The sequence below is a fragment of the Trachinotus anak genome, unplaced genomic scaffold (genome assembly GCF_046630095.1).
Source record: "Trachinotus anak isolate AG129_WGS33_773 ecotype Australia unplaced genomic scaffold, CSIRO_AGI_Tana_v1 ptg000034l, whole genome shotgun sequence".
Classification (NCBI taxonomy): Eukaryota; Metazoa; Chordata; class Actinopteri; order Carangiformes; family Carangidae; genus Trachinotus; species Trachinotus anak.
In genome coordinates, this window is record NW_027273885.1 from 4,395,185 (window position 1) to 4,416,282 (window position 21,098).

A 21,098-nucleotide genomic window follows, 5' to 3' on the forward strand; every position below is an offset into this window, starting at 1 on the left:
GTGAGCTCGGCTATGGAAATTTTTCTGGCACATGTACGCTCTGAAATACACAACGCTGCAGGGAAAGTGCTACAAGCTTTGACTGCACAATTCAAACACTGATCAAACCGAGAATTAAGTCATAAAAACTTTATTGCTACGTGAGCAAAACATTTTATTTGCGTTGGGCTCAGTTACAGGTCAGTCACAAGCACGCGCCTGTGAATCATTCCCGGGGAGAACTCCTTGTTTCTGAAATTGTTACAAGGTTAAAAAAATCTTTGTATCAAATCTTTTGATACACAGTGAAATAAATATGAGGTACATTTTTGTCTTTGCAAATTCAGATCATTATTCATCAGTCTTACATGAATAGGTCATAGCAGCCCCAGTAGAATGAAGCCTCTATTGACCAGGATAGAATTAACAAGTCCAACAGCTGTATATGTTGCAAACTTATACGGCACTTCAATTTCTCTCCTCCTCCTGGCACTGGTGTCACTTTTTGGCACTCTGTACCACGAATATAACATCCGCAGACTCACAGTTTTCACTATCTGTCTTGTTGCCACTAATGCTGCAACTCCCAGCAGGAAGCGGGTGACGCCTACTGCAAGTGCATTAGTCGTCAGCGTGGGTAGAGGTACAGGTAACGCGCCCTGGGGCTCAAAAGTCTGCCCCAGCTGCTCGTTCACCCAGTACCCCACTGAGCATCCGGCCCCCACTCCGAGAATGGTGGTGGTATCTCCCCGTGTGGGGCTGTAATGGTCCAGCTCTGGGTAGGTGTAGCTGAGGAAGAGGGGCAGCGCCAACGCCACGAGGGGGGAGATGTGGCTGGAGAGCTGAAAGTGGTCGAAGGTTTCCCAGTAAGGATAGGTGAGGAAGAGGAGGACGGCTGAGATTAAAGCGCCACTTATCACATCCTGAAAGCAGAACAAGGACAGTATTTTACCAAGAACATTTACAGCTAAAGCACAACATTTGTTTTCAGATGAGAAGACTGATGCTACTCTCATACTGGTCCATTAAATATAAGGCTACCGCCAGCAGACAATTTATCTAAACTAGCTTATCTTAGCTAAACTGGAAAAAAGGGTAACAACTAAGAAACTGAACAAGCTATATCTTGTTTGTTTAATCTGTAAAAACAAAAATAAAAGTGTATAAATGACAGGTTGTGGTTTTTGGGTGTGCGTTACTAGCCAAGTAGTGCACTAGCCAAGACATAATCTGGCATGCATCACCCTTTAAAACCACACCCTTTTGTTTTTCATGTATTTTTCCCACTGTTTTGTCGTGTTTATGGGTACACTTGTTGCTTAGTGAGTGCTACAGGTGCTAGTGGGTGGATTGTGTTACCTTTGGACAGAGCTGTTCCCCCTGTTTTCAGTTTTTATGCTAGGCTAAGCTAACCAGCTGCTGGCTGTTAACAGACTGTTTAACAGACTATTACCACTATTGCTTTAAATACATTTTTTATATATATTTAGCAAAAGGTATTACTCCTAAGCCAAATGTTAAGTTATGTTAAATGTGTACTTAAACATAACTGATTAAAATAACTGTAACTTAATATTATGGCGTCAAGATTTTTAAATGCTAAGAAGGCAACATAAAAAGTCTTGGATCAAAGCCTGAGCTAGACAGTTTAACCAGACACAGATATGAATAATGAATCCAGCGTTGAGCTTGAATGTTTTATGCCGAGGAATGTGTGTGTGTGTGTGTGTGTGTGTGTGTTCTAGCTCACCAAAACTGAGTGCATGCCAGTGTAGAGACGGCTCAGACACACCAAGGACGACAGCGTCACTGCGATCAGCAGACCCACCTCGAACTGGAACTGAGTGACAAACACACACTTGTCTCACTAATCATCACAGTGACAGATGTGTAGATGCCTAACACACATAACATAACCATCAAACGTAACTTCCTGGTTTTGATGATGAAAGATCAGATCTATGAAAGTAGAACATCTTGTGTCTTAAATTCTTCACATTCCTCAGAACAGGCACACAAACAGTTTTTTTTAACTTTTCCTCTCTCAGTTTGAGATCAAGTCATCCATTCGTCAGTCTCCTCAATGTTGACGTGTAACTCCTCTTTCTGCCCGTCATCAAGTCACTCGCTCCTTTATCCCTCCACTGTCTCCATCCTCTCTCCCCTCCCTCCTTTACCTATGGCGGCAGGTTTTGTTCCCCCCTCCATTTCAATAACAGTGAGAAGAGAGGCCTTGTGTATTCATTCACCTCCTCCGCCCTCCCCTCCTGTGCTCCCCTCCTCTCCTCCTCTCTCTGCCCTTTTTTCCTGTGTCTTTTCCTGTCCTTTGCAGCTGGAAGCCTATTCACTGGTAGTTCATGAAGAGAGGTTTTTTATGAATGGCCACAAAGGATGCCAGGGACAGGAGGGGGGTCACTCTGTGATTGACTGTCATGACCTCTGACCTGCTCTGGGAACAGGGCGAGTTGCCCCGAGGCCTTGTGGCTATTCAGGAGCCTCTGCAACAGCCTGCTGCTCATTTATAGCTATGCATGCTCTTTTCTTTCAGGGGAATCCTGGAGGAATTTCAGGCCACGGCTAAGTGCTCTACTGTACACGGGCGTCTCAGAGCTGCTGATCGCTTCTCTGACCTTGAGAACGTCGATGTAAGATAATGTGAGGGGGGAGCCAGCTGACAGGATCTGACCACACATCAGTCTGACAGCTGCAGAGACTGTAAACTACTGACTGACGGACTTCACAAGGTTCCTCATTAAAACACAGGGCTCAGTTAGGACAGCCTATGATTGAGCCACTGAGTGTTTTATTGACTTGGCGGTGGGGTGGGAGAGATAAAGGGGGGAGGTGGGGTGGGGGTAGTCAGGGGGAGGAGGGAGGCAGAGACGTGGACTGACAGTCATTGACTCAGTCGAGTCCATCAGGAGACCAAACAGCAGCTCGACGGGTGTGGCTGATGGTGACTGATGGTGACTGCTGGCCCCGCCCCTCCCTGCCCATTGTCCAACAGCTCAGTCAGGTCTCACTGATGGACAGCGGGGCCACTCCCTTCATCCCACTCAGTCGCCAGTGAGCAAGCTGCCGTCCTCAGGCTCCCAGTACCTCAAAGTTAACCTCATTCAACTCTTTGACTTGAGAGCGGCGGCAGCGGCGGCGGCTCGTTTAGAGCAAGTAATTTAACACTTACTGGTGCCTTTCTAATCTGAAAGGAATCCATAAACTTCACACTAATGAGACACCTACTGTCAGAATTACAGTTCAACACCCACTTAGCCTACGCTCCCGAGCTCTAATGAGGTGGAAGTGGATCATTTGCAGTCAGCTGTGGCGGTAACAGCATTTCTCATAGAACTGAGCAGTGTGACAAGGACAGTTTCAGTGAAAATATCAGGTACCAATCAAGACATTGTTCTACAGTAATTGTTATCACCACCTGTAACTATCAGACTGATGTTGAAGCTGTTACACGTCAGGTTTCTGTTCATTGAAATATCAGATCTTCAGTTGTTACTGATAAGAGCCAAGTAAAATCATGATAAATATCACGGGACAGTCGTGGTATTTTATTTTCCTCATCATTCACAGGAGAGATAATGTACTGAGAAAATATAACTAATAATGTAACAGTGGCTGCGTTTCCATTGCAGTTTTGCACAAAATGGACGAAAATGGAATGAATTTTATTTTCTAGAAAAGTCAACAAAACACAACAACACAACAGCGAATGGTCTGTGTTTCCATTGAGTGAATAAAGCTGGGTTTCCTCCTCCTGTGATATCACTGCTATTAAACATGGCCACGGATTTCCAGCATCTGCTAAGTGGTTTGATTGCATCCACTGCAATAGCTGTTATAGTATTTAATCTGAGGCAATGAGGTCATCTGGTGCATGTAATGACAGAAAGGCAAACCCCTCATATCTGGTGGAGATGATAGTCTGCCATGTTTTTGGATGTCATGTGACTTAAAAGCGGAAAAAGTGTTCCCATTTCACTTTTGCAAAATACTGCTTGGTTGAATAGTTGAAAACCACCTCATGCACGCGTTTACATTTTTTTTGCGATATTTGAGAGTTTTTCAAAATTCCCATTACTGGTTTTTTAGTTTGCAATTTCAAATTGCGTATTAAGCTGGTTAATGGGAACACAACTAGTGTGAGCAGGGAGGTTCATTTTTGACTTCCTGGATGGGTCTACAGCCGTGCTAGCATCTCTGTGAAGCTATGAGCTATAAGCACTGCAATGCTTTGAGCTAAATACTATTATCAGCTAATATATGCTAACGTGCTGATGTTGAGAAAGGTAAAATATTTACCATCTTAATTTTATGTGTTAGCATGCTAATATTTGCTAATTAGCGCTAAATCCAAGTAATAATAATAACTATTTATATAGCACAAAATGACAAATGCTTTACGAGAAAAAAGTAAAACCAGATAAAAGAATCTAAGTGCAGCTGAGGATGATGGGAATGCCATTGGTTGTCGTAAACCAAAATTTTGGAGACAGTAATATTTTGCCCAGATTCATTAACTACATGAAAAGTCAGGAACTTAAATGTCCTTTCATGACAATCTATTCAATATTTCACTAAAAAACATTAATGTCAGAGTCACGGTTGAGACGAGAATAAAAATTCTTCGAGCTATGAGGTATCACAGCTCTCAGCGATGCTCACCTGTATCCTCGAGGGGGCGCTTAGCAAAAAGGTGAAGGAGATGGCAGTGGCGGCCATGGCGTGGGTGGAGGGCAGCCCGTATTCTGCGTCGACACGCGTCTCCAGCTTAACCACAGGGGGTGAGAGAGGGCGAGGCAGCTTCAGCACATCCTTCATCACCTGGCCGACATACATCACCACCTCAGAGAGAAGATAGAGTAAAAGTCTCTTAGAAACAGGGTCCCACCAAATATCTATCATATTCAGGTGCCATTTTTATTCTATTACTTTTAGTTTTTTCAAGTTTTATCATTGCTATCTACATATTGAGCACATTTGCGTGAATTCAGTTGAAAGGAAAACTATTTAAAACACTCTTGTGTTTAAAAGGAGCCATTATGGCATCTTTCTGGTGCAGGAGAACCTTATTCAACAGTGTAATTACGATCAAATACCAGAACAGGCGACAGAAAAGTGCTGCAGTGTGTTGGCTACAAAAGCAGAAATTAGAGATGGAGGAAGATGATAATAAAATAATGAGAAGAGGAAGTAAAATCCCGATAAGGCTATGCTCTAAAACTAACCACGCTCTCATAAATAAGTAATCACCCTCCCAACTCAAAAAAAAAAAAAAAAAAAAAGAAAGAGAGGAAGAAAAACTGTACAGGGGCTGGAGACTGGATTAAAGTGCAGATGCTGCAGTCGTTACAGTAACAAAATCTATTGTAAGAAACTGAGACTTGAAGATGTCAGGGTTTGCTGACACAGTGTCTTCAGCAGGAGGGGGGGGGGGGGGGGGGGGGGGGGGGGGTGAGACAGAGGGCTTTTGACACAATGACACAGTCAGTGCAAGGTGTGTGTGGAGGTGTGTAGGTATTCGTGTGTGTGTGTGTGTGTGTGTGTGTCCTGCCAAATGTGCTGCCTATTCTCTTTCATGAGGTCCCCAGCGGCCCTCGGAGGGGCAGCCTGCTCCAGCTCCAGGTTTATTTAAAGCTCTGCCTTGTATATTTAATGAATGGCTGTCTTAGCAAGGAGCAGGGAGGCAGCGCACACAGAGGGAGCACGACACTAATGTGTGTGTTTAAGAGAGAGAATAGAGAGGTTGTTATTACCGTCTCTACTGACACTGTAATCACAAAATGCTTGTTACCATGGCAAATGAGATCTAAAAGTACGTCTGCTGACCTGCTGTTAGTTCAGCAAACTTGTAGAGACAGAGAAAAGCAGGTAGAGAGCGAAATTAAAATACTCAAAAGAGCTGAAAATATGTGGACACCAGACCATTTCTCTCATTCCCATTTCATATCTTTGGGAATTAACAGGCTGCAATAACCTCTAAAAGATTTTTCCAGGAGAGTGGAAACAGAGATTGGACAAGAAAATGGAAAGTGCTGCACTGATTTGCTGCCACAGGAGCATTAGTGAGGTCCAGCATCGATGCTGGGCGATGAGGCCTGACTCACAGTTCATTACAAAGGTGTTTGATAGAGTTGAGGTTTGCACAGTTCTTACGCACCACAGTGGGATTTCTTTATGGGCCTGGCTTTGTGCACAGAGCCCTCGTCACGTTGCAAAAATGTTTTCCAAAATGTTGCATGTTGTAGCATTAAGGTTTCCCTCAAAAGGAAGAGACATTTTGATAAATGCAGTTAATTGCTTGCTTCTTATGAGTTAGATGAGAAAATCAACTGGCCTCCCACTCTTGTGCAAGGTGTGGTGCTGGAGTCACGACTTGTTTATCTTACAGATCATACAAACAACAGAGCAGTGCTTTGAGCTAAATGCTAATGTTTGCATGCTAACACGCTCGCAGTGACAATGCAAACATGCTGATGTTTAGAGGGAAAATTTACCATCTTAGTGTTGGCATGCTAATATTTGATAATTAGTACTTAACACAAAGTAGGGCTTAGACTGATGGGAATGTCAACTGCTCATAAATCAAAGAACTGGTTAAGTTTTAGTTTTGCTGTGATCAAAGTTTGGCTAGAAATGTCCATTTATGTCTTAATGTGTAATTAAGTACTGTGACTACGTCTTGAAGGAAAGCAGGTTATCTGTCCATCATTTTTTAAATATGATAACCTTCAGGAACTAGTTGCAGCCCTTAACTCTTGCACAAATCCACAAAGTCACAAATTGACATTGTCAGGTATGATTTTCTTTACCTGCTAAACATCACGTTAGCACTACCACTGTGAGCCTGTTAGCATGCTGATGTTAGCATTTAGCTGAAGGATGCAGGATTGCGAGGATTACAGTCTCGTTCCAAAAGCTAAATCCTTCTTTTCATTCTCTCCTTGTCCTCTGGTTATGTCTGAATGTAAATTTTATTATTCCAGCGTTAGCATCTACCTACACTGTACACACACACACACACACACACACACACACACACACACATGCCCAGACACAATAACTGGTACCATGAAGTGGGCAAAAAACAAAGGACTGACAATGGTAAACCCATTTAGCATGTCTGATCCCATTCATTCACCATGACGGTGTATTCACACAACAAGCCATACAGTGCACACATGATCCACTGTGTCCCCCTCCCCTCTGCCTTCACACAATGAATCTGCCTACCAGCTTGAATGATATGATGCAAAACCCCCCCCCACCCCCCCCACCCCACGCCTGCACGCACCATCAACACAAACATCACATTCATCTGCCTCCATCACGCCAGTGTTTCATTGGTGTCTTTGTGCGAACCATCAAAGGACTGACCCAGGGACAGTCCGGTCACATTAAGGGAAGAGTTAAAGACAGGTCAAGACACACAGACATGAAGACAGTGACACTGGAGTGTGCGTGTTTTCTCATGAATGAGTGTATTGATTGAGGCCAGGGCAGCTTTGGACCTTGATCTGTCAACATGTGGACCAGAGTGAGTGAAGTGTGTGAGACTGTGTGTTTGTGTATGTGTGGTTGAAGAGGGGCTCTTGCACAGGCCACTGCTTGAATGGAAAAAAAACACAAAGATGTTTGTTTTGTTCTACGGTGACATGATTAATAGCAGGTTTGTTTTCTCGGTCATATATTCGTGTTGCATCACAACAGCCAAGTGACAATCAGCACACTGCAAAAATAAGGTTTGGAAAGCTACTCTCCGACACTGGTGACAGTAAAATGCACACTTAGGGTAAATGCTCAGTGGTAGAAAAATTACCTGTGCACACAAAATTAGCAGAGCTGAGAAAAACACATTTTAGTGTAATAAAGATTTTAACAGTAAAGCCATTACAAGCGTAACTGCAGAACTCCTCAGCAGCAAATGTAATAGAGCTTTATTTGATCGATAGCTATTCCGGGAGTAATGCCGCTACGCACTCTCTTAAAGCGAGAACAATTTTCTGCAGATATGTAAGAGTTCCTCCGTAATACAACTGCAGAGTCAATATGCCAAATCCCCACAGCATGGTTACTGCAAATTACAGAGACAGTCTTAATGAGGCGGCAGAATCTGTTGCTCTTCTGGGTACAGTTTTAAAGCTGAGCTGAGTCGTTGCTGCTCACTGACTTACTGTTCTCAGGTGTTTCTTTTATAAACTTGTATTTTATCCAGAATGCTGCTGTTTTGTACATTTTTTAATGAATACTCCTCCATTTTCCCATTATTCATACAGACAATTAGTATGTGTTATTGTATATGGAACTGCGGGTATTTGGTTGTAAACAAAGGTACTGCACAAATTAAAATTTTGACCTGGTGATGATGTTAGATTAATTAAAGATTCAGAGATTAATGCTATTTTCAATTTATCCTGAGGGGGACATGAATGTCTGCACCAAATTTAGTGGTGAAATGTCTAATAGATGTTGAGACATTTCAGTCAAAAACCCAAAATATCAGTTTGCTGGTTGTGCTACAGGTAAAGTCAGGACATCACCAAAGTCCCCTGGATCCTTCCTCTGGGGAACATGAATGTCTGTGCAAACCATCCGATAGATGTTGATCTACTTTAGACAGAAGTGGTGGAGCAACTGAGCAGCATTTTTAGAGCTGGTGGCTAAAGTCAGTTATAGTTTTATTGTAGTTTTTTTTTTATTTATAGGTCTTGATTTGTTAATAAGATCTTTTTGGTTCTTGTTATCTTCAAAGACTTCTGAAGCATAAAACACGCAGTCATTATGCCAGTAAAAACTCCACTGATCACAGTTTCTTTGTGATGATGACAGGACAGGGTTACACTCAATGAACAGAAGTCTTTTTATTCCTACACAGAAATGTTCTGATGTCCAGCCTTCATCAGTGACGGCAGATCCCGACTGACGGAGGCTGCACAGCTGAAAAACTGTAGTCTTATAAGAATGAAGTGACTTGTTGTCATTGAACGTGACCCTCCTCTCTCTTCATTACTGCGTACAAATTAGAATAATACACCAACGTTCCTGAAAGAGGCAGACGGTCTACATGCCTCCTGCTAAACACACTTTATATCTTAGTGTGCCCTTTGTGTCATTATGGAGAAGTGCAACTTGAGATTTTTAAATATTCCACACAGCACAGTAGGTGTATGATTTGCATAATACAACGCTATAATAATACCATACAACACTGCTATGTAATTCATGACCATATGGTTAATGACAGTCATTGTTTTCTAAGTCAACCAAAGTCACCCTGCAATAAACACAACAAAGAGTAGTGAAGGACACAAGGGTGCATGTGTGTATAATGTGTGTGTGTCATTCATGGGCCTGTAATGTGTTTGCTTGTGCATCCAAGTCTGAATTTGCATGGATGCACTTCAGTCGTTGGCGCTGGCAAGGAGTGGCGGGTTTTGCATGTGTGTGTGTGTGAGAGAGAGAGAGAGAGAGTGACAGAGAGGAGGAGAGAGGGAGTGCACAGGCCTCTGTGAACCTTAGATAACTCCACCAGCACAATGGCAGGGTGCTGTTAGAAGTTGGAAGTGCGGGGTGATGCGCCCTGAGGGCTGACAGACCAAATGGTCGGTCCAGAGAGAGAAAGCTCAGAGCGCTGATGAGGCCAATAAAACACTCTGCTGGTAGACGAGGGGGAGGAGAACACAGAGTAAAGCTGGTAATGTCTAACTAGAGGGAGGGTGACGAGTGTGTTTAGCGGGGCGAGGTGGGGAGCGCGAGCATGTGTGTGTTGGTGTTTATGTGTGTCTGACAGGAGTTCACACAGGGGCCTGGTGCAGCCAGGATGCCAGAAGAATGGGATCCCTTTCCCTGGGGGGCCAAACAAGGGGTTCAGACACAGGGCATCCACCAAGCGCTCGGGGCAGGGACACAAAGGGCACAAAAACACACTTCCCATCACACACTCTGCAGGAGTGAGGGTGCACGGCTGTCTGCGTGTCACAAACGCTCCCTCTGCGATCACAGTTGACATGTTTTTAGGGGTCTCTTGTCGTAATGTGCTGGATTGTGTCAGAATAAACGTCTAAAGGGGAGATCCCAGTCGTCTTTTTGCACTGACGTCTCCTCATGTGTGGCCTCAAACCATGTCAGGGGCCGCGGTCAGTCAGTGGCCTCCTAAAGCCTGGGGATATATGGACATGATGGTGTCAGAGACAGGCCACTGGAGGGGGAGAAGGATGAAAGGGAGGTTGAAAGGCGAAGAGAGAGAGAGAGAGAGAGAGAGAGAGAGAGAGAGAGAGAGAGAGAGAGAGAGAGAGAGAGAGAGAGCAGCAGAGAGAAGAGAGGTGGCATTGTGACAGTCATCAGACTATTTTTGCAGACGAAGGTGGTCTGACACACACACACACACACACACACACAGTTTCTCTCTAGCTTACGGTCCACATGTTGACGAGGCGTCGGCACAGGAACGGGTCCAGGTTCCAGTGTATGCAGGGCAGGCAGGTGATGTAGGAGACTTCATGGCCCAGGCCTGACGAGAACAGGAAGAGGAAGTGCAGCAGCCAGTTCCTCACCTCGTACTGAGGCCGGCTGCAGCCCTGCAGATAATACACACCTGTCACTGAACAACATATGATGGATCGAGGCGCCTAAAGACGGCTCCTGGAACCAAATCAGATTTAGATCACAGATTAGATCTCCCACCCTAACATGCAACCACACCCTTTGTTGGCTCCATTTTTTTTTTTGCAGCTTTTTTACATTGAATATCATCAGTTTTAACAGGCAGCAAATGAACAGGATTTCATCAGCCAGGTAATTAAGAAAACACACACAAATACATGGACCAGTGCTACAGTGGCCACTGTCTGGTGATCCTGCTTTAAGGAGCACTGAGGCAGTTCAGTGCTGCCCTTCAATAAAGTTAGTCGACTCACGAGAGACAGAGACGGACTGATTTAATCTCAAATTTAATTTTGAGATTAAAGCCTCTGCAGCAGAGACAGAGATATGCTGCCTGTTATTCTCTATATAGGTCAAGCTCCAAAACAAAGAAACAAAAAAGAACCACTACATTTCCCATAATCCAGCTGGTTGGGATCTTTCATTAGACCCCTGTGCCTCCTAAATGCCCACTTCTTTCAAAACCCACACCTCAAAAAAAAAAAGTCAGTTTCTACGCAAACTTAGATCATTTGTTCCCAACGTACAGGGATGTATTACAGCTCATAACATTTAAAATTAAAACAATATTTACTTTGAACAGATTAATAAATGTAAAATAACATCCATCCTCAACACCGCCCTAAAGCTGCTCCACTGACATTATCAAACCAGAAGTTACTTGATCACATTTTTACTTTAACAGCCTAAAAATATCGTCTGTCCATGAAAAGAGAGACAGAAGAATGTAAACACCCCACTCAGCTCGTCTCTGTGCAGACGAGGACCTGGAGGCTGACAGGGACGCCCAGACAAACGAGAAAAGCCAGTCACCGTTTGGTTTGTCTCTGAATAAAACTCCAAATGTCTGTTTTAGTAAACTGTTTTATAGGAGGCCTGTTGTGTGTGTGTGTGTGTGTGTGTGTGTGTGTGTGTCCTCTTTTTAAAGAAATCAATGGTAGTGATTTATAATGAAAGCTAACTAGAGCTCCAGGGCTAAAACACTGTCCATTTCTTCATTCTAAATTAATCTTTAATGTTGTGAGAATCAAATACAAACAGGTTTCATCACTCCTGTGGTCTCTATCTCTAAAAAATACGTTTTTCACTCTCCCCTTCGACTTACACCAGCGGCACATCCATCCTCCTTGTATTTGTAGTTGGAGTTGCTGTCCTGGTGGTCCCAGCTTCCCTCCAGCTTCCCCTCAACACGTGGTTTGTCGGCGCTGTGAGGCGCGGCTGCGACCAGGAAGAGTCCGCATCGCCTCTGGAACCGGGCCACAAGCTCCGGGCCGTGGAGGTAAACCAGAAGCTCCAGCATGTCAGGCCACACGGACGCACGGACGCACGCTGATGCGGATTGTCTTTAGCAGAGAGGAGGGGGGGAGGTAATGAACGAGAGCGGAAGGTCACATCTGCCCAGGTAGAGCGCATCCCAGGTGGAGCAGGGGGCAGAGCTGCGCACAGGTGAGCGCACAGGGCGGGGCTAGAAGGGGGGGCGGACCCGGTAGTCCGACCTTTATTCTGGGACGGTACAGGTGTTATCACACACTGTGTGTAGTAGGCGGAAAGGAGGATTTATTGCATTTCCGTGCTAGCAGGTCTCTGTGGACCTTGTCTCCTTACATTGCTGAGAACCGTAAACAATAGGGTCATAAAATAAGGAAGTTCCTTAAGCTAATAAAAAATAATAAAAAATAAGGTAAAACAATAAAATAACATGACGTAGGTCTAGAAAGTAAATAGACAGTTCAGTGGTCCAACACCTAATCAGCTGGGTCATTCATGAGATATGACATAGACATGATGATACCTGACAGCATGGAGCCAATTCACACAGTTCATCATTGTGTGTGTGTGTGTGTGTGTGTGTGTGTGTGTGTGTTTTGTTTAACATTTGGGGCACAAAGCACAAGCCTCCAGTTTCATTAATCATTCCCATCTTTATCTCTCAGCCCTCTGACCCCGGGCCAGGCTGGCCAACACCCAGCTGACGACTGTAATCACACTTTATCCTTGTTGGAAAGATGAATAACTTAAAAAAAACCTGTAGCTTTTTTTTTTTTCAGTGGACCTTCACTCATTTATCAGAAGGTGCACATGTAGCATTCACCTCAGCCTGGTTTAATTATCTTAACGCTGCTCTTCAGAGCAGAAACAAGCAGAAACGACCTAATTACCCAGGACCAATTATCAAAGAATAAATCAGTAGTAATGTGTTCATTCTAGACAGTTTGTAATAAAGTGATTCCAGAGAAAGTGACTTCAATTATTAACTTCATATGAACAGATGGTGACTTTCAGCTAAAACCAGTCGTGATCGTCTTCAGAACTCGATGACTTTAAATGTTATGACCTGAAATCATGAGTTAATGCTAGAGTTTACTTTACCAACACATGAAATTAAGTTTAACTCTAATGACTGAAATCACATGACTCAGTTCATGCTTTTAGAAACTTATCCTGTGACGACAGTTAACATACATGATGGTTCATGTGGGCCCCTTCGGTGTGGTGGTTTTGGGTCAGTTTAACCCCACCCACACACAGCCATGAACTATCCATGTTTTATATGAATTTATACCTTAATTGTGACTCAGTGTCTGACTTCTGTCTCTTTCTCATGTATTTTATTAGTTCTAACCTCTGAGAGCATCTTCATTATTACAACCAGAGGTCAAGTCAATTAAGTCACAAGTTTGAGGATTTGAGACTTGTTTGACCAACAAAACTGGACTTGACTTGATATTCATGACTTGAGACAAATGACTCAAATTGACTTGACTTTTTTAAAAATTAAATATTTGTTTTTGTTTTTGGAACATGACGGGGTGATTTCTACTGGCATGGCTGCAGACTCGGCAACCTACTGCTACTGTTTCGTTAATGTTGAGACTCAAACTTTTCATGACCACTGTCTTTGAACTGATTTAAATTTCACATAACTTGACTTGTGTCTTGCTTGACTCACAGCTGGGGCTGGACTTGACATCTGGCCACAGTGACGTGGGACTTCAGTATTGACTGACAGCTGGAAGATTTTCTGTGTGTGCAGCAGAATTGGTCCTGATGTGAAAGTAGCATCCAACAATCATGCTGTGTTTGGGCCAGATGTGGAACTGGATGTATACTGGGCCAGAAGAAAACAAACATGTGGCCCAAGTATGGGCCGGATTATATGATGTGCTCATGAAGCTGACTGTCATTTAGTGAGTTTTACTGAATTTGAACAAGATTTTAGAAAACCAAAAGGCAGCAATGAGACAATTAATAGTTTTTTTAAGGTGGACCACCTCAGTGCTCCTGAACATCTGCATCAGGACCCCAGACTCCCCTATAGGCAATGAATGCAGAACCTGGATTAAATGATGTTACAGTCAGCTGTCACTGCTCCTCTCTGGTCCTTTCAATGTAAAACAACGTAGGTGTGTGTCTGTAATTTTTTTCCTGGTACATTGTGTGAGTTTTGCTGCTTCTTGCTACAGGAAACCGTGAATTGACGCCCCCGGTTGACCAAATTAGCGCATCCTATTGTCTCTGGCATGATCTGCGTAACTGCGACCGAGCCTGGCTGTCATCGCCGCTTCCTGCTCAGCCACAGCTCAGAGAACAACAACTCTCTCTCTCTTTAACGGGACTTCGAGGCGACACATCGCCGCCTCTCTCTCCCTCCCTCTCTCTCTCTGTGTTTTGTGGGATGCTCTGGTTGGATGAGCCCTCGCATCGGAGTCACCACCATTACATCATCTATTCCCACACAGCCTGACACCAAATGCGAGCTTTTTAATATTTCCACGGGATCCCGATCGTGCGCACCGAGCAGCAGACGGCTCCTCTCCGCGAAGGACGCCGAGGGGACTGCGAGGACACATCAACAGTCTCTGCGGGAATGATGGCGTTTCAATGAGCGGGGAGGAGAGGAGGGGGAGAGGAGGAGAGACGTGCACCGTCATCAGCATCTGTCCGCCAGCTCCCTTTGTGTTCACCGGAGAATGTGAATGGCGAAAGATGACATGGCAGAGGTAGATCTGGCACCAACCGGAGCGGAACCCCCCGGCGAGGCCTCCTCGGCGTTTCCCTACGAGGAGTATGAATGCAAAATCTGCTACAATTATTTCGACCTTGACCGCCGCGCTCCTAAGATCCTGGAGTGCCTCCACACGTTTTGCGAGGAGTGCCTGAACACGCTTCACCTCCGGGAGGAGCGGCCATGGCGCATCAGCTGCCCCGTCTGTCGCCACCGGACTCCGGTGCCGGATTACCGGATACAAAACCTGCCCAACAACACCAAGGTGACGGAGGATTTTCCGCTCTACATCGACTCCGACCCCCTGCCTCAGGACGCTTTGCCGCCGTACCCACCCCCGCTGCACCCAGCCCTTGTCGCCCTCCGCCGGGAGGAGGCGTCGGGGACGTCCAGCACCAGCCAGGCGACCCCGTCCACCACGGTGTCCACGGCCACGACCCTCTCCCAGGACTCGGTGCGCTACGACAGCTGTCAGAGCTGCAAGAGGGTCGCCCTGACCACCGGCTGCGTCTGCGTGATCTTCTCCTTCCTGTCCATGCTGGTGTTGCTCTTCATGGGCCTGATCTTTGTGCACAGTCACAGCATTCCTCCCTCGCCGGCGGGACCCATTTGCTTGTCCGTGGCCAGCATCCTGGCCATGTTCTCGGTGGTCGTCACATGGCTCATCTGCTGGCTCAAGTACAGACCGGACCATGAGACAGGCCGCTCCTCCGCCACCAGTAACTCCCGGAGAAACGCCTGACAGGCTGCGGGCTCTGCCTGCTGATGGAGATGTTGTGCTGTGGGTGTGTGGTTATGTACATAATACTGACAACTGATCCTCCTGCTCCCTTTACTTTTCTAGGAATAAATCTCGTCCAGAATGGCCTTTTATCAGTATAGCAAACACCCAAAGGCCTTCATGTTGCTTGGAGCAACATGATCCTTGATAATCTTTTCCTTGAGTTAAGCACTTGAATTTGCAGCAGGCCCATGCAGTTGACTGGGCATCTTGAGGAGTGAACTTCAGACTTGGACCCGCCTGGCGTCGGTCTGAGAGGAGGCTGGTTTGATGACAGAATGTGAAGTGCTCATTTGCAGGGTTTGACACCCTCCCCTCCCTGTCCTGCTAAATGATATGCATATCCCACTATGCCACTCACTGTATGATAACTGTCCATGATGATTCACTCTTATATCTCAACAAAGCACTATTGTATTGTACAGATATCAGGCAATGTTCACTTCAGAGTTTCCAGGTGATGGATTTTGGTTTTTAACGGAGGCTCGTATGTTCAATGTGGAAAAGCCTCTGAAATGTTGTTCTGTTACAAAAGAATCCACAATCCAAACTGTAAATAGTCCACAGAGGCGGTGAGGGGGCCCGGATAGGTGTGACCAGCCTCTCGTGAAGACCCTCCTAATCCTCGTGCTTTAACTTATCTTGCAGGATGGCACTGTTTCCATTGTCACGATGAAAACTGCACCTCTCTCCAGGCAAAGGGATACAAAAGGCTGGCTTGTGATTTTGAACTTGTGTTTGGCTACTTTTGTGCATGTTAGGCTACTGAAAGGTTAAGACTTTTGGTTTTTTTTAACGGAAGGGACGATGTGTCTCCTGACTCCTGTGCCTCACCTCATTGCTGAATGAAGCAAGACTTCACTGTAATCATGATCAAAATCATGCACAGGCCTCCCACCACTGACAGCACCCAGCTGGGGTGTCGGCAGGGATTTCCTCCTCCTGTCACATTATTTACACATCTGTAGTGAAAAACAGGGTTTCCAACGTGGAACACTTTTATACTTATTAAAAAAATCTGTTTTTCTTTCTTTTTTTTTTTGCACCTGGCTTTGAAGAAAGGCTAGAGACATATGTGTCTGTAAGTGTTTAAACAAGTCCACTTTCAGCTAGTTCAAGCTCACTCCTGTGCTTCTTTCAGAGCCACATGTGAGATCAGACAGTGAGCAACCGGATTCTGGTTCCTCAGAAATCATCAGGAGTCATAATTACCTCTGGAAACTTTAAGAGCCCCATCTCTGCTGCTGCAGGGATTAGAAAGCGGGACCTTACACAGTCAAGTCCGTTATTAACACAATGCAACTATTGGATTGTACTGAACTAAAACTCAATATAATTCACTTTATATGGGCTTTTTTTTCCCTCAGAAAGGTTGGGTCAAATCAAATCCACTTAATTAACTTTTCAGTGGAATCAGCTTCAGACCAAGAAATGCAATCAAAAAAAAGCTAAAACTCAAGGGCCTACAGTGGGTAGACTTCTTATTATGAATATAACTGTGAACCGCTGGTGAATCCTGTGTGTGTACAATCTATACAATTATTTATTTATAATTCTTGAATATGGCCAAAAAAAAAAAAAAAGCGACACCTTATCTGCGACGCGGTGTAAAACCCTCCTATTGACAGATGTGCTGTGGTCCTTGGAGCCAATTTTACTCCCAGACCTTCCTGACAACATTTAGTATAAAATTCGGAGATGATTGGAACACCAGGGTGGTTTAAGACGAGCACTTGTCCTTGCACACTCATGGTTATCCCTACCTCATTGCACAGGGGGAAAAAAGCAAAAAAATAAAAAATACAAAAGTACAACATGTTTAACCTCCCATCCCCAACCTCCAACCTGACCCCCATGCTTGCTTCAATCATCCTGCTCAACCTCCCCCCACCCCCCCAACTTCTAGATGATGCACTTTCCCCCCTTATTTGACACAAGTAACGGGGTATACCTTTGACAAATGTAAGCATATTGTATTTATTTCAGAGGACCTAGAAAATGTCGTTGGTTTTTATGAGAATCTGTGGTTGTTGTTGAAGTACCAAATGTATTTGCACAGAGAACTGTTCTTTATGTGCTGTTTTACATACATAAACACATTTCAGTAATAAAGAAAACATGAATATCCATCGCTTTCATTCTCTCTCATGGCGCAGCGAAGCATTATAGCATCACAGCTGGTAGAAGTGTCTGTTACCAAGGCTGTGTGTTTTTGATCATGCTCGCTCTTACATAATGACTGGTAATAAATTGAATATGGTCCAGCTTGACACATTTAGCATCCTGCTGTGCATCAAATATGCCCCCTACTGGAAGACAAAGGATGCTACATGCTATTAAAAAAAAAAAAAAAGGGAAATCCCACCCCACACTGTCAGCCTGGTTGCATTTCTCATGTAGGTCTACTTATGTAAACTTCTGGTGGCTAAGGCTTGATTAAAAGTAAATACATTTTTCAATATGGGCTGGTTGCTGATGTGCTGTTAATATTACCGGCTGAGATTTGTCATATGTGTTTATGTGGCCTTACAGAGCTCCCTTTTACTTCATATCAATTAAGCCATTCAGGAACAAGGTTTTCCCCTCATAAGCAGATTAGATAAAAACCAGTGTGGACCATTCACTGTCTAATCACTGGTAACTATTGAGGACTTACATACTTTACATCACGTATTAACCCAAATGTTCCATGCTGCATAAATGAATCCTGACACAGCCTCTCTTTCACATTCCCAGCCGTGTAAATAAGTCTCTGTTCACTGATTGGTCAGTTCAGTGAAGCAGCACAACACTAAAGTCTATTGTATGGAAGCCTGGCTGTATTTCTCAATTAGCCACAGTTATACTGATTAGGTTGCTGGAAAACAGTTGGAGGAAAATATGTGTTTACCAATTAGCCATGACAACAAACAAACTCAGATGACATGTTGTTGCAGAGGGTGCTAACCCGGAGGATGTAATGCCTCTCATCACACATTTAGCTCCCTGTACAACCACACATTGTCAGTCAGCAGTGGGTTTGACAGCAGCTCGCAGTGCTTAGAAATACACATATGGCCCAGCATTTAGTCGTTTTACAGGAGCTGCACTTCTTCCTTCTCTTTCATTCCCATCTTACACTCAACCAAACTTTATCTGCTGCTTGTTCTGTCTTTAGCAAACTATTAAAATGATTAACTTATGAAAAAACTCAACTTTCAACATTTAAACTGCGTCACAAGACAGTAGATATAAGCATAGGCCACATCTGAGCATTTCAAGATATAAACGATATGAACATAGAAGAATATAAAGTGGGCTAAATTAACCATGAGGAATGTTAGGTTTTTAACACTAATAAAAATGTAGAATAATTAAATAAATATTAAGTAGAACAACGTCTCTACTGACAAGTACTATATTAGCCTAAAGAATATTAAAGTGATATCATAAAAATACAATGAAATAGCCTATTTAAGATCACTGTAAGTCATAATATGAATTCTCTCTCTTTTCTTAATGACATTAGTCAAAAGGACTATATCCGGCGGGGAACTAAGTATTGAGACTTTTTATTTAATGATAATAGCCTAATAAGACGGTATAAGAGTAGCCTACTCCAATACAAGTGCTTTTCAGTGCAAGTAAACAGAAAAATGAAAAGTAACTAGTTTCTATAGCCTGTAGCTGTCAAACCCCCGAAAGCAGAGGAGTAAAAAAAGTTGAATATGTCTGTGGCCCTCTGTCATGCACTGCAATTAACTACCACTTATTTTAAAGCCCTATTTTTGTATCAGTTATTACCCAACATTGGAAACTAATGGATGTGACAAATAAGTGTCTGTGAGTGGCCTCCACGCAGAGCATGTGATGCAACTCATTTATTTCTCATCAAGCGAGATTTCTGACTTTGAATTTCATCCCCCGGTAATGGATTGGACACGGAGATTCAGTGGCGCTTTTAAAGAAAGGGCCGCGGTATGCATCATGCCTCTCTCTGTTTTCCATTTGCCCCCCAACCCAGTTTTTTTTTTTTTTTTTGGGGGGGGGGGGGGGGGCTCTAATATCCAATTTCAGTAAAATCACCGACACTCCCCAATCATCACGTTCGTCTGCTTAAAGACTTGTGTTTTGTTTTTTCCCTTTCAGGAATAAGTCGGTACAAATGTGAGAAATAACTCACCGCTTTATAGGCTAATAACTCACATTTACTCAAACTGCCGAAAACACATGGTTCACATGTTTATTTGGTTATTTGCCTGTAAAAGCCTGTAAAAGCCTGTAGCCCGCCGCTCATTTCACAATTTCGTGTGATTTAGGGCTCAAATAATCATCTAAGAATATTTAAGCCATTTCTAAAAGCTTATCTGAGCTGGTTTATTACATATGTCAAAAACAAACTGGCATTTCCCCTGCCTTTGGAGCCGTGTTATGGCAACTTGCAGGGTTCATTCATCTCTGGGCTTGATAACAATCTTCTGGCAGAGGATAATGACATCCTCTTTAGCAGGTGAAAGACCCCCCGGTCCCCCTGCTTATTTTAAACCCAGCGTCCACCCATTGTCCGCACACGTTTTCTTTTTGACAGCAAAGACAACATCTGAAGTGCGTTTTTCCAAAAGAGGTGAATGTGAATTGAAACCTGCTTAGCCTGTGGGACATCTCTTCAGCTGCGTAAATGAAGGTGAATGACAGTGACCCCCGTGGGGCCACCGTTATTGCTCCGGAGCCCATAGGTGAGCAGGTTGAGAGATAAAAGGGCTGATCAGGTGCTGGGTTGGGGGTTAGTTTTGCATGAGTCACAGAAGGTTTTCCCTGCAGGCACAGGGCAGAAACATATTTTACGACAGCACCTCCATCCACTGGATCTTTTCCTGCTTAGGCCAAGGTCTCCAGACATTTAGCCGTTTGCAGCACCTTACCTTGATATATAGTCACATCAGGTCAAATCCCACTTGATTGACATGGGAACTGGCTGACCCAGATGCTTTTCAGCCATGTGTCCAAAATCAAGAATGAAATTTAATTAATGACAACTAAATTTGAATCAGGAGATTCTTCAGCAAAGCAGGCTCCAAATTTAATTCAACCATCTTTTTAAACATGTCCCTGCTCCCTGCGTCGGTCCGAGGATCGACTTTGATACAAATGGTGAGGACGGAATTGTCTTCCTCCGGCTGATGGACAGCTTTTGTCTGATTTCAAAGCCCAGGAGCGGAACCTTTGCTTCAGTGATTGATTAGGGACTAAAGGATGCTGTGACCCTCGATACGCGACGCCTAAAAGGAGAGAGGGCTTGCTGGACTTTAAAAGAAACAACTCTTTGCACTCATATTCTCCTCATTGGGTGGTGACATTGTTGATTATTGGAGATTTGGAGATGAGAATACACCCTCTTCTCTACAGTGGCACGGAGCTAGACTGGCTTTACGGCCGCCCTGGCGTCGTATCCTGCTGTGGCGCACGTCCCCCTTCAGACTGTGCTCGGCTGGCTGGACCTCAGTCTGAAAAACCACAATAAATTCCTCGAGGTGAACACACTTTAGCACCATTTGTGTCATATACGAGGTCATGGGGTGGAAACAAATTAGGGGTCGTGCGCGATAGTGTGCATTTAACAGTTTGGAGATGATATTACGCACAGACCGGCAGTAAATGAATCTCAGTGATGGATGTATTTTT

The 21,098-nt window shown here is 44.1% G+C and overlaps 2 protein-coding genes across 2 annotated transcripts; one reads left to right on the forward strand and one right to left on the reverse strand.

Annotated features, from left to right (window-relative positions):
* Positions 1 to 114: 114 nt before the first annotated feature.
* sgpp2 (sphingosine-1-phosphate phosphatase 2) lies at positions 115 to 12,076 on the reverse strand. The gene is made up of 5 exons (XM_071471574.1): positions 11,756 to 12,076; positions 10,404 to 10,565; positions 4,654 to 4,833; positions 1,730 to 1,819; positions 115 to 902 (listed from the first exon to the last, which is right to left on the reverse strand). The coding sequence occupies exons 1-5, from the start codon at positions 11,948 to 11,950 to the stop codon at positions 357 to 359; spliced, it is 1,173 nt and encodes a 390-aa protein (XP_071327675.1). The 5' UTR covers positions 11,951 to 12,076; the 3' UTR covers positions 115 to 356.
* A 2,251-nt stretch (positions 12,077 to 14,327) lies between these two features.
* Positions 14,328 to 17,020, forward strand: LOC139614376 (RING finger protein 228). The gene has a single exon (XM_071471575.1). The coding sequence runs from the start codon at positions 14,628 to 14,630 to the stop codon at positions 15,396 to 15,398; it is 771 nt and encodes a 256-aa protein (XP_071327676.1). The 5' UTR covers positions 14,328 to 14,627; the 3' UTR covers positions 15,399 to 17,020.
* The last annotated feature ends 4,078 nt before the right edge of the window (positions 17,021 to 21,098 follow it).

Coding starts and splice junctions, on each gene's coding strand:
- sgpp2 (XM_071471574.1), bottom strand. CDS start 11,950: ATGCTGGAGCTTCTGGTTTACCTCCACGGCCCGGAGCTTGTGGCCCGG. Junction 10,566..11,755: donor AGGATGGATGTGCCGCTGGT/GTAAGTCGAAGG, acceptor TATTATCTGCAG/GGCTGCAGCCGGCCTCAGTA. Junction 4,834..10,403: donor GCCTCGTCAACATGTGGACC/GTAAGCTAGAGA, acceptor CTTCTCTCTGAG/GTGGTGATGTATGTCGGCCA.
- LOC139614376 (XM_071471575.1), top strand. CDS start 14,628: ATGGCGAAAGATGACATGGCAGAGGTAGATCTGGCACCAACCGGAGCG.